Genomic DNA, 14,184 nt, shown 5'->3' on the forward strand with positions numbered 1-14,184 from the left:
TATTTTCTTCGAATTTTTTTCTCAAACCCCTCAACAATCTCTCTTCAATTCTGTTTCATCTCTCTCACACACCTTCTCTAAAAAAAAAGCAAGAACATGGACCACGAAAGAAAAAAAAAAGATGATGCTCGGCTCCATTATGCAGTCTATTCATCTTCTCCTTCATTCTTATTCACTGAAGCTCATGGCGGCGGTGGAGTTATGTCGTTGGAGAAGGGGACGGAGGTGAAAGTGGGCGGAGAGTAACTGAAGCTGGAGCTGGAGAGGCTTCTGAAAGCTTATTTGTATGTGATCGGAGCGAGCAGTCATAACATCGTGTACAAGGCGGTCAATACACACTACCACCAGCTCTGGCTAGCTTCCGACGAGCCTCTCCACCTTCTCCATCGTACGATCCTCGCTCCTCCAACGCTTGGCCGATCTCTCTGAAGTCCATCAAACACTCCTTCGCCGCTCAGAGCTCGGAAGCCACACGTGGCGGCGCGATTTCCAGTTTTTTTGGGTTAGTGTTTCATTGAAAGATTTCGGTGTTTCATCAGGCTCGATTATGAAACATGAAGTGTTTCGTGTTAGGAATCTAACATCGAAAGTGAATGGGAACTAACAAGAGCTTATAAAGGTCATGGATTACTCCTCTCGTTACCAATTGGTTTTGAGATGGTATCGGAGCCCATTAAGCCCAAACGGGTATCCGATCCAATCGTTGGAATTCGGCCCAAGATGAGCGAACGCAAAGAGTCGCCATCTTGAGGGGTCGTGTTAGGAATCCCACATCGAAAGTGAATGAGAACTAACAAAAGCTTATAAAGGTCATGGGTTACTCCTCTCGTTACTAATTGGTTTTGAGATGGAACCCCATGATACTTTCACATGGTATCGGAGCCCATTAAGCCCAAACGGGTATCCGATCCAATCGTTGGGATTCGGCCCAATATGAGCGAACGCAAAGAGCCACCATCTTGAGGGGGCGTGTTAGGAATCTCACATCGAAAGTGAATGAGAACTAACAAAAACTTATAAAGGTCATGAGTTACTCCTCTCGTTACCAATTGGTTTTGAGATGGAATCCCATGGTACTTTCACATTTCGATGTTTTTAATTTGTTTGTGTTGTTTGCCATTCGGAACTGAATATTATTATCATAAAGAAAAATATTATGTGTTGGCCTTGGTTGACTTATTTTTTTAAACTCATAAGTTATTTTTTAAACTGATGTAAAGTAGTAATTGATTGGTTGTTTTTTATAAATTTATAGTGAAGGGCAGGATAAATATGAGAACGATGGGGATGCAAAGTAAAAAGAGAGAGTTGATACTGATGAGGAGAAGCAGAAGAGTAAGATAAGAAAGAAGAAGTAAGGCTTAATCTCGTTACTTGTATTTTCATTTTGTGTAATTGTGGCTGTGTTTCAAAAGATATAACTATTTGAGTTATCTTATTAGACCATGATCCTCCTCGACTTCACGTTTGCATGCCGAAGAACAATCCTGCTCCGTTTGTATTTTTACTTTTGATTTTTTTTTATGATTTTATAACTTAATTTTTTTTCTTTTTATTTAAATATTTTTACTCAATTTATTCGATTATGAGAGTCCACGTGACATTTAACGGTTTAAAAATAACGATATTGTTGAACATTAACGTCAAGTATTTTTACCGCCGAATAAAAGTTGTATAAAAGTGTATCAAATCGAAAAGTTAAGGTATTTATGCCGCCAATATACTCGTAATGTGATTATTGTATACTGTTAGCGTCAAAGAAGAGCGTCGAAGTCACGCCGACGGTGGATTCGGCTTCCCACGAGCGTTTGAGCTACAACGTGGCGGTGTGAAGCTTGACGCGCTTTTGCATCTCGGACATCTGGTTTATATACAATATACTGATATCACATGTCGAATCTGCCGGAGCGTTGGAATCGATCGGCGAGGACGAAAAGGAGTGTCGGAGCCACGACGACGACTGAGACGACTCCCACTGGCGTTCGAGCTCCGACGTGGCGGCGCAGAGTTCAGCACATTTTTACATCTCGTAAATTTGATTAATATATTGAGCGCGTTGAATAAATGCATTTTGATCCTAAAAAAGTAGAGGAAATGGTGGCAATGATACTCAATATTTGGTCAAAATACTATTTATATACTCAAAGTTTTTTTTTCTTTGGCCTAAATACCATATGTTACGTTATAATTGGTCCATTACTACTCGAACCGTTAAGCTCAAATAAAAATTTTAACGGCAAAATATTTACATGTAACTAAATTTGAAACTTTGAGGGCATGTTTGGTTCTCCTCTCAAAAACTGTTTTTGAGTTGAAAAATTTGAAAACAAAAAACGAAAATGTGTTTGGTTTAATTTTCCGGAAAAAAATTTCAAAAAATTTTGAAGTTGTTTTGTAAAAAAGTAAAGAAAACTGAAAACAGATAAAAAGGTGTTTTTGGAAAAAAAAAAAAAATTCTTCTCTTCTCTTCTCCTTCTCCTCATCTTCTCTTTTCATTCTTTCAAAAACAAAAATGAAAACTATACCAAACACTTTTTTCAGTTTTCTCACTTTCTCAAAAACAAAAATGAAAATTGTACCAAACAGCTTTTTGAAAACAACTGCAAAATAATTTTTCAATACAACTACAAAAATTAGAAAATAGAAAACAAAAACTTTTTGAGTTAACTACCAAACACAACCTGAATATTTTTGTCAAAGAAAAAAATAAAGAATAAGTATATAAATAGTGTTTTGTCTAAGCATTAATTATTTTTATCACCATTTTCCCAAAAAAGTAATATCCGTCATTTTCGCAAGGGTTTTAAAAAGGTCACAATTTTCGTAAAATAGCAAATAAAATCAGTTATTTTTGTCATTTCCCCTGTTTGAAATTTGGTATGGAATGATAATTTTGTAACTCATGCTTCGACCCTTACTAATCATAAGCTCTATTATTCGATTACCGAGTAAATATTACACGAATATATAAGTTACGTAACGAGCCAATGCATGAATTAAGGATAAAATAGTCATCCTTGTAATAGATCCCGAGAAAGGAAGATATGGTGAAAAAAAAAAAAAAATTTGTTTAACCTCGCTCTTCATGCGCGTGTAGTCTTTGGGCACAAAATTGCTCCTTACAAATTATTTTCCTGGGCCCACTTCCGTACTGCTGGGCGGGACTTTTAAACTGAAGACAGCTTCTTGGGCTGCGTCTGATGCCCATGTCTTCAAGTGGTGGGGAAATTACTTGAGCCACATTGTTTTAAGCTATTTCCTAAAATACCTCTTTCTTAGTTTTTATTTTGAGAATACTTCATTTTATTATAAAAAGAGTTATTTTTTATAGTTTTTTTCTTGATGTTTATAATTTTATTAGACTTATCTTTTTATTTATTCCAGTTTCAATTATATTTTATGAGTTTATATTTGCATTAAAAGTATCTACAAAATTGTTTGAAAATTAAATAAAAGAGGTATATATAAATGTTAAAAAATATGAGGTATTTAAGGAAGTAATTTATTCAAACGAGGTATTTGTATAATTTTTGGGGGTTGGTGTTGAGCTCTAACCTTCCCGGTTTCACCTGCTCTTTCGCGCACCTGAACCGGGTGGGGTGATGCAGAGAAATTTGGAGTATTCTCTGTAAAGGAAAATCAGGCGAGTTTTCGCTACTCAGGTTAGTACTTTTGTTGTCCTTGTTCTTGAGATTGTTTAGAGCGAAAGAGAGAACAATCACAAAGAATAATTGCTTCTTTTTAATCTCGAGTGTTTTCACGAGCTTTCTTGTTTCAGTAATACGTTGATTGACCTGACGATGTTCTTTAAGGTGTTGGTTTTTTTTATGCTCTCAAAGTGTGTGTTCTTCTTATGTGTTTTGGGGTTTTGGTGCTTCTTTGATTCAAAAGTGACAAAGAAAACTAAGATTAATGGGTTTAGAGAAGATAATGTTCTTTTAGACTTCAATGATATCACTTTCAAAAGGCGTGATTATTCCATTACTTCGTTGCTCTATGCCCACAACCATGTGTTTGATAAAATGTTCGTGATCTTTTGGACTTCATGATGAGCTCATCAAAGCTCGGGGGTTTTAGAAGTGGAAGAAGAGACATGAATTGACCTATTTATTTTAGTAATGTAATTATGCTTTATTTTATGGGTCCATTAAGAAAATAACCAACTTAAACGTTTGACAATGCTAAAGAGCCAACGTTTGGTAAATCTTAAGTAAATAAACACTTTCAAACGTAAATCTTAGATAAATAATCACTTTCATATAGCAAACGTTTGTTATTTACTTAAAATTTATGTCTGAAAGTGGCGCTATTTATCTAAGATTTATCAAATTTGGTTATTTAGCAATGTCAGACGTTTAAGTTGGTTGTTTTTCTAATTTTCTATTATTTTATTGCTTTTTTTAAATAGCTAGAGAGGAGAAATGAATTGAGGCGATGAAGAATTTTTTTTATTTTATAAATAATTTGTTTCCAATTCAATGGAGTCCTCAATCCTCATCTAATGCCTCTAACGACATTCAATTTCTATCGGTAATTAAAAAAAAGGCTAAAATATTCAAATTTTCCGTCCACACTTCTTATGGTTTTCTCATTTTAATCATTATTTTGCATCAATCTCATTCATTTGTACATATGATTTTATTCCTACTTCAAGGGTCTTCAATTGATGTGTATATAGCTGAATAGAAGACCGAAGGCTAAAGAAGCTAGTAGAGAGGATCTTAATTCACCATAAGAGAGTTGGGTCAGGCCGAGCTTATGGATTCGAGAACTCAAACTTCAATAAACACGAATAAATATTGAAATTTGTCTATACTTAACTTGCTTTCTTAATGAATACCTAGAACAAAACACTCAAAAACTTTTCTGAACGGCTGATAGTCCTCGAGAACTTTGATCCATATATTAACTTTGATGGTATTTTTGAAAGAGCTAATGAGTTATTCGAATTTTAGTGTGCTTTATATTATGTTCATCAAAAGTTCTCACACAATAAGTGTTGAGCCGATTTCTCGTCCCAACAATCTATACCAGATTTATTTAAATTATCTCGTATATTTATTTATATGAAAGAAGGGTCTCAGAATCCGATTATGAAGATTAAATCAAAATTCGAAAGAAATTAATGGATAACACGAATTTGGATATAGAAAGAGCGAAAGGAAATTCCCTTTATTAATTATTGAATGTAAACCTTACAAGAATAGAAAATCCGAAAGAGAATGAACAGGAAAACTCTAAATAAAATAGTGAATTCAGAAAATATACGGCGATCTTTCAAAAATATTCAGTAGTCATAAAATGAAGATGGAACGAGCTTTTATAGCTAGCTCGTTGATTCTCCTGCCTCTTCAGATCGATACACGTGTACGTGCAGAGCCGGCCTTCGATCCTCCAATCTCGCATACATCCCGATCTTTAGGCGATTTGACCGTTTCTTAGGAGACCAATCATTCGGATTAATTGACGGGAACGTCTAGGAGCATTTATGGGCCCGGGTCGAGTTAGGATTCGATCTTTGATGAAGTATTCCTTACTATTGTCTTGGGCTGATCTCGCCTTCGCCTGGGATTTTTAGGCCGAACTGGGCTTTGGGCCGACCTAACGATTATCTTCAGCCCCTTTGGGCCGAACTTGCCTTGAGCTTAGTTGGTCCAACTCGCCTAGTGGAAGGGGGCGATATCCACTCCCACAATAAGCTTTCATCCGACTCTAAATTTGAATCATTGTTGTTTTAATATCTCATTTTATCTTGTTAAAATATATGTAAAATGTTTGTACTCGTTTCATAGTCATTACCTCTTACAAAGCTTTGAGTTACCTTTATATTAGAAAAAAAATTGCTTGATAAATGAGTGTCCAGTAAATAAGTCATTTTATGAGTGTCTCACTAGTACAAAAAGTGGCTCACAACGGTTTTCAAAAATTGTTGTGGAAACTAAAAAATTGGTACGTAAACAACGGTTTTCAAAGACGACCAGTGTGTAAACTCCGTTAGTGCAAGTATACCCTAATCGTCGTTAATTATATGATTACCATGCTAGCTTTTCCTACCATAAATAACTCTTTTGATAATCACAATAAAACTAGAACAAAAACTAGCTTGCACAACGATTTTTAACTGTTGTGCGAAGCTTTTCCGTAGCCATGTTGTGCAAGATAAATTTAGGGAAAATAACACATTTATACCCTGTGTTTTAGTGAAATGTCGAGTTTAACCCTCGATTTTCAAAAATGTCGAGTTCATACCCTCTGTTTAACTAAAATCACGAAATTATACCATCTGTTTAACTAAAATGACGAAATTATACCCTGAAATGAATAACAGCGTCACAAATCTCCTTTTCATTGATATTAACTCTTATATAAGAAAAACCAAATCAAATCTAAATCAGTGCTCTAACTTCCAAATTCTCAATTTTGAAATAAAAATAGCCTTAAATTGAAATTAAATAATAAAACTCGTACCTCCTAAGAAATGACTTCATTCCGCGTTCGAATTGTAACTTTAAATCCTGGATTCTCTGTTCGAATATGCGATTTTGATGACTATCAACTATCGATGTTTACCCATTTGCCTCTTTCTGTGTTCTTCACGATTAAGAGATTGTTGTTTATTTTTTAGTTTTTAAATAAATTACATATATGGCGCGAATGATTAAAGATAATTGGTGTTTATATATAAATATTATAGTCAACGTCAATGAAAAATCAATAAAAAGAATATTTGTGACACTGTTGTCTATTTCAGGGTATAATTTCGTAATCTTAGTTAAACAGAGGGTATAATTTCGTCATTTTAGTTAAACAGAGGGTATGAACTCGACATTTTTGAAAACCGAAGGTTAAACTCGACATTTCACTAAAACACAGGGTATAAATGTGTTATTTTCCCATAAATTTAATACACATATTTGAATACTTTGTCGTGGTGAAGCCATTTAGTTTGCACAATGGTTTTTCCGAATTCTATGACATCATTTTGAGATATTTAGATTCGCGTGAGAGAATAAAAGAAACAAAATTTCTGTCAACTTGCTACGTACTACAATCCCATAATATTTTGGAATAATGCTTTTCGTTTCTTCTTCTAGCACCGCAATATATATACAAAAACCCATAATAAAACCAAACCCATTTTCCAATGTTCCTATACACGGAGCAATTTTTTTTTTTTTTTTTTAATAGTAATATTATACAATACTATAGTGGGACCATTCTATTATAGAGACACTAGTATAAACCAAACTCATCATGTAAAAGTGAAAGCGTGCTAGAATATTCCCTTGAAGAGTTGTGAAATTGCATGCAATATATACATACATATATGTGCATAACAAATACATTATATATACATATTTTTGTATGTATATGTATGTGTGTATGGAAGCCTTTAATGATGGTGGGTCTTGTTGCACGCTCTGAAATAATTGGGTCCTCCTCTTCCATGCACAAGAGAACTGGTTCTGGACTTTTGTACAGTTTTGCCATTTTGCGAAGGAAAAAGATCAATGAATTCAATTAATCAGTTCTCCCATGTGAACCTTTGGGTCTTATGTCCAATTTCTTGGACCACTTACATGTGTCTGTTTTCAGGAAAGTAAAAGTAAAACCACGCTCTAGTCCTGCTAGCTTGTGGTATCTGTTTTAAATTTTTAATTTAACATTTTCATTTTTTTTCACTTAAAATTCGGCATATATATACAATCCCTAAGCAACAAAATTTGCAGAAAACTTTTGTAGGCGTGCCACTTTCTAAGCTCTCCCCACTGCTTATATATATATTCCATGCATGATATATATATATTGTACATATATTCCACATTCAACTTGTGTATGTGCCAGTAAATTCTTGTGGCATAAATAAAGCTGGGTAACAGTAAGACTGAGTAAACTGATAGACCTTAATTCATGAAAAATAATAAAAAATAGACTTTTCGAAGAGTCTAGTTTGACTAGTATGAAAAATAAGATAGTTTATTCCTCTTGCTGAAGATTAAACTCTTTTTGTGTGTGTGTGAGAGATGGTAAATACGTGTACATTTGTTTGTCATTATATCACAGGAAAAAAAAAAATCTTGTAAGAAAAGGGGCATTGGATATCATTCTAAGTACCGGTTTTGTATGGCAAGCTTTTGTCGAAGTTTCTTGTATTTTAAAGAACATGTCGCGCCAAAAAGAAAATGTTCTTTATTTATATATATATATATATATATATATATATATATATATATATACATACACACATATTTATATATATACTGTAAGGCTGAGTTTCCTCCACCTTAGTATGATATTGTCCGTTTTGGGCCCAAGCCCGCATTCCACTTCCGATGTGGGACTTTGGTTTGCATCCCAACAATCCTTCCCTCAAACCAAGGACCACATACACATGTCCTTTCTATCAAGCGAAATCATCTTGTACCGCCGTTTGGACGCTAACGGGACCCGCCGCCTGCCCGGCATCATTGTCAGGAAGACTTTTGACACAAGGCACACCATCGCGAGGTCACCACACAGAGGGATTCCCCTTTCACATCGCAAGCCCAACCCAAACTCTCAGTCTCCTGAATCATAGCTCTGATACCATTTGTAAGGGCCGAGTTCCTCCACCGTGTTGGGCTGACACCCACCTTAGTATAATATTGTCCGCTTTGGGCCCAAGCCCGCACGGATTTGTTTTTGGGTTTCCTTCCCAAAAGGCCTCATACTAGTGTAGTTGTGTGGGTCTCTTATATCCAATGCATTATTTGCATTCACTTCCGACGTGGGACTTTGGTTTGCATCCCAACATATACATGGTACCAGCTCTTGTAGTGAAATTACGGTAAGTAAATGCACGCATGATACTACTTCTTGTAGTGAAATTACGGAAAGTAAAGTAGTTTCACAGCTTACAATTTTTCTTTATTTAAAAATGTCTTTGTCTCATCCTCATGATACCAATGTATTTAGTCTATTGATTAGCGTGTAATTAATTATGGCTAAATACAAATTGGGGAGCTCGACTCACACACCCATACAACAACAAATTACAAATTGAGAAGTATTTCATACTCCTCTATGATCAGATGCATAAAAATGATTAATTATTTTGCATAATATATTACTTAACCAAAATCACTGGCAGCAGATGCAGAATAATATAGGATATCAGGACAAAAACCTATCTTTCGTTCGTACAATAATTAAGTTGAGCTCACAATGTCATGAATGATGCATAATATTATATTATGTATCATTCATGACATTGCGGGAGGGTCTGATTATATTATTAATATAATTAGAATTTCATTTCAGTTGTGTTGCTCTTCTCCGGGAGGGTATAGCGTGACTCCGCCATTGTCTATGTCTTATTAGGTCTCAATATATATGTTTTCGATGTCAATTCTCATCTCAATATATATGGCAATGCCTCCTAAACTTTTAAAAATTAAAAATTTACAATACTATTAAATACACTAATTAACTATGCATAAATTAAAATAATAAATAATTAGCTAACTAAGCCACCAAAAGTAGAAAAATTGCTAATTAGCCAACATTTCGTAATTTTTTGGTAAATAGCTAACCACTAGCAATAATTTACACCGCTGAAAATACGTAAATACTTTGTAATTATTAATATTTGAAGCGGGAAGTTTAGGTGGGTATTTACGTATTTTCAGCGGAATAAATAATTATTGGTGACTATTTGTCAAAAAAATTACGAAATATTGGTTATATGACAATTTTCAACGTTTCATGTGATTATATATCCATTGGATCCTTAAACTAAACGTAGTACTTAAAAAAAAATCAAATATATATTGGGGCTTTTTTTTAAGGCATACTACGTACAACTTCAAATCTCAACCTCATATAGCAACAAATCATTACAAAAAATAATATGAAAATATTATTGTTATGATTATCATCCATATACAAATTGGTGATTGATTACCTATGACAAACACATCTATAGTGGTATGCACTATTGATAGGGTCATTTCCTTCAACAGGGACTTGCTCAGCCCTGCACTTGTATCTGCATCCTCTACACTCGTTGTATGTGCATCTTGGTGCCGTTGATCCGATCATCAATCTCCGTGCGCTCTTCGTTGCCTCTTTTACTCTATTACCCTAAATAAATTTTTGAACATCATAAAAAATTCACAAATAATCATTTAGGATACATATTTGATGAAGTTAATGTACAATTTCTTAATTTCTTTCTTATGGATTCTTAATTTCCTTCATAACATCAATTCATTACTTTTTACTTTTTAGTAGCACAATTTATTAAGAGTAAATTGAAATATATAGGAATGTACACATGCTAAAAAATGTTTATATTTTTATTTTGTGTTATCTAGTATTTCATTTTTACTAATATGTCATGTAGCATATATATATATATATATATATATATATATATATATATATATATATATATATACACACACACACACACACAACCAACAATCAAATATATTGAACATTAAAGTACCAAATTACAAATATATCATCTAAATTTCACAATATAAAAAATATTTATGTTTGTGAAATATGAACTTACACCTTCAAAGACCCCACATACGGGTATGGAGCTAGAGTGCATTATTAATTCTTTAGGGGGGGCTAGTGAGTATTTTTTTCTTCTTATGAGGGCCTAATTTAAATTAATTTAATGAAAAAAAATTAACTAAGATAGTTCATTTCAAAATTTGGTGGAAACTAAACAACTAACCTGAATAAGCACTTCTTTCTGAATTGAAGAGTAATCTTCAGTGTCGTTAATTACTTGGTAAGTCGGTACTACTTCACTTCTGGATTCTGCACTCAAAATTATATACAAAGGATATAAAGTTATAGACTATACATATATCTTAATTCCATTGCCTATATGTTTGGTGAAATAATAAAAATTTCCAGAGAACGAAATATATTTTAGTTTCAAAATGAACCAATGATTTAATTTCCAAGAGAAACAAACATTTTTTCTTATTTCACTATCAAGACTTCAAAAAGATTTAAAGGATTCCACGAACAAAATCCGTACACAAGCCCTTGGCAATGGCATTGAATGATATGCTCGCAAGTGCGTATATCGATTACAAAGCATGAAGTACTAAAAGATATATAATAAATAACAAAACAAAACAAAACTAAGACCCCGATGTTAATGATGAGACTAAGACCTTGTATAATATATGCTGCGAAGATGAAGGCGATAAATAATAAGGGCATTGAAAGTGATAATTTCGGCTTAGATTTGGCCATGTTTCTTTTGGTGCAAGGGAAATAAGTATTGTGGAGTTGAGACAATTTGAAAATGTGGGTTCAGTATATAAAAGGGAGAGGATAAGAGAATATAACGAGAGAGAGAGAGAGAGAGAGAGAGAGAGAGAGAAGTTTTCTTGATGTAGTTTGGTTCTGATTGTTGCTGTAGTTGTGGTCATATAGTGACCTCAAAAGCAAAAAGATAGATAGAGAGAGAGAGTTTTTTGTATTACAAATATATTGTACAAAATAAAAAGACTGGCAATATGTGCAGTGAGACCTACAAGGTTCTATTCGACGTCAGTTTGTTTGTGGCTAACCCGTGGGGACTGTTCGAATCTTTGGCCGTCTCTAGAATGACGAAAATACCCTCTTCCACAACATGGACTCTCCAGATTATGGAGGGGAAAAGGGTGATTTTTGGTACATGGGATAATCATTTGTTCTTGCCCTTGGACGTATCCAATACATATGTGTCGCTCAACCACCGGAATTCAAAAGTTGGAATTTTCATTGTAGGAGTTTAATGAAAAGACTCCGAGAAAGAGAAATCTATGGTCACTATACTACTAAGTTATTCATATTATCACATGTCACCTACATTTTTTAAATGAGCAATATGAGTAGCCAGAGTATTATTTGCAAGATTGACTATTTGTAAACTTAGGATTTGTAAAATTATCAGAAGAACTTTGGTTAATATTACTAAATATCATTAACTAATATAAAAAATGCAAAATGGTATATGGCACTAGACTATAGCTCAAACTGCACTAGATATTCAGTGGCTCAACTCCTTGTTGAATGAACTATAAGTCCCCCTTGTTGCCTCGGTTTTCTAGTGTGATAATCAAGGTGCTAGATCTCTGACCTTTAATCGTGTGTTTCATGCTATCACAGAGGTGGATATTCATTTTATCCGAGAATTTATCTCGAACAAAGCTCTTGAAGTCTAGTACATTCCTATTGAAGACTTCTAATAAAATTGTTATTTGAGAATCATTTCACCTTGCTTTGCAACAAATTTGGACTGCAAGATGATTGTCAAGTTCAAAGGAGCATATGAAGATATAGAAGCTGAGTTTACGTGGCATGTCAGCTGATGTGTACTCCAATTGTACAAAGTTGTTATTTATCAATTCAGTGGTTAATTAACTTGTAATAATGTTGTTTGCATTATGATATAGCTAGACTCATTGAATTTGTTAAAGAAGTTTATTGAACATAACAACCAAACACCTTTCTCTCTATACTCTCTATCTCTCTCTATCTCGCTCTCTAACTCTGTCTTCTTCGCTATAAATGATTGTAATCTCGAATTTGTTCGATGAGTTTGCCACAAGTTTATTTTCATCAAGAAATGTCTTAAGAAATTTTCAAATGAAACATGTTTATAGAATTCTTATTCCTATTTATATTTAGAGGAAATTGTGGCATAAATACCTAATATTTTACTAGTTTTCCAACTTTTATACTTATTCTTTTTATAGGCAACAAAAATATATAATTTTATTACTGTTGCAGCGTGACTACTTCTTCCTTTTAGTTTCAAAATGGATGGTTACGATTCAACATCTTCTTCAAACTTTAAGTATCAAAAAATATCTTGCTGTGATTACTAATATAATAAATACAATATTTTACAACTTGTACTTCATGTATTGCGGTTAACGTGTACTTCCATTTGACTTACGACGGAAGTATTTACCATACTATAGAATATTAACATCATATTTTTTTTTCGTTCAAAAATATATTGTTGTAATTACTAGTATATTAAAAATAGTATTTCACAACTTTTACTTCATGTATTGCGGTTAACGTGTACTTCTGTTTGAGACTAACGACGGAAGTATTTACCATGCTATAGATTATTAACATCAGATACTTTTTTCGTTAAAAATGAATTGATATATAAGTATGAAAATGGTCAAACATTAGCATTGGGTATCTAAGCTGCAATTTCCTCCTAATTTTATTCCAATTAGACCATTGTTTTGTTTTTATAGCACATATAACTTTACATCAAGCATTGTGTTTTTGGCAATTCAACCCTCTATATTTCTCTCTTCCACCATAAACACGAAACTCACACTCAATGGTAGAGCCACATGGCACATGTCCCCTCAACTTTTTAAAATAATAAATTTATCTAGGGGTGTACAAAAATTGACCGAAAATTGGTTAAACCGATAACCGAACTAATCCGAAACCAAAATTCGGTGCCATGTCATCAAACCGAAAATTCGGTTCGGTTAACCGAAACCGAATTTAAGAATCGGTTCGATTATCGGTTTTGAAAATCCAAAAATTCGGTTATCGATTATTTAACCGATTTTTTTTATCCAGTTTTGAAACCGGATAACCGATTTGGATAATTGTAACATCTTTAAAACTGGTTAACCAGTTTTAAAACGATTATAAAATCGGTTATCGGTTTTACAAAACCGGTTAACCGAATTTTCGGTTAACCGATTTTCGGTTTTGGACCAATTCGGTTCGGTCATTGGTCCAAAGTTTTCAAAACCGAAAATTCGGTTTCGGTTTTCAAATTGGTCAAAAACCGAACCGAACCGAACCGATTTCACCCCTAAATTTATCCATAAATTATATATATTTTTTTCATAAATATCCCCTTTAAAAAATCATCATCATTTACGCCTCCTGAAATGAAATTCTAGTTCCATCACTACCCACATTGATGTTAGATGTTAGAGGCGTGGAGCCTAATCGATGCCGATGTGACGACTGAAGACGTTACGACGATAATTTCCGGATCGACCTTCCTGAGCGAAAATTATATTGTAAAGATTATAAGATGAGGGTACTTTAGGAATTTCAGACCTGTCTGTTAACCCTAATGTGTTTCCTATAAATACTCTATGCGTCGATGTTTTAGGAGAGCGCAAGAGAGTTGTAAAA

At 33.7% G+C, this 14,184-nt stretch overlaps 1 protein-coding gene across 1 annotated transcript; it reads right to left on the minus strand.

The window, feature by feature from the left end:
- Nucleotides 1-9,815: 9,815 nt before the first annotated feature.
- On the minus strand, nucleotides 9,816-11,478 carry STOMAGEN (stomagen). The gene is made up of 3 exons (XM_089624265.1): nucleotides 11,181-11,478; nucleotides 10,730-10,815; nucleotides 9,816-10,122 (listed from the first exon to the last, which is right to left on the minus strand). Exons 1-3 carry the CDS (start codon nucleotides 11,260-11,262, stop codon nucleotides 9,940-9,942), a joined length of 351 nt encoding a protein of 116 aa, XP_089480391.1. The 5' UTR covers nucleotides 11,263-11,478; the 3' UTR covers nucleotides 9,816-9,939.
- Between the last annotated feature and the right edge of the window lie 2,706 nt (nucleotides 11,479-14,184).

This window comes from Urtica dioica, chromosome 8 (genome assembly GCF_054948205.1).
Source record: "Urtica dioica subsp. dioica isolate 48M chromosome 8, U.dioica_male_clone48M_v1_H2, whole genome shotgun sequence".
In the NCBI taxonomy this organism is placed as follows: Eukaryota; Viridiplantae; Streptophyta; class Magnoliopsida; order Rosales; family Urticaceae; genus Urtica; species Urtica dioica.

What these genes read in the sequence shown, in the direction of transcription:
- STOMAGEN (XM_089624265.1), bottom strand. Translation starts at nt 11,262, where the DNA reads ATGGCCAAATCTAAGCCGAAATTATCACTTTCAATGCCCTTATTATTT. An exon ending in CGCAGCATATATTATACAAG is followed by an intron (nt 10,816 to 11,180) that starts GTCTTAGTCTCA and finishes TTTTGAGTGCAG; the next exon opens with AATCCAGAAGTGAAGTAGTA. An exon ending in AGAAAGAAGTGCTTATTCAG is followed by an intron (nt 10,123 to 10,729) that starts GTTAGTTGTTTA and finishes AAATTTATTTAG; the next exon opens with GGTAATAGAGTAAAAGAGGC.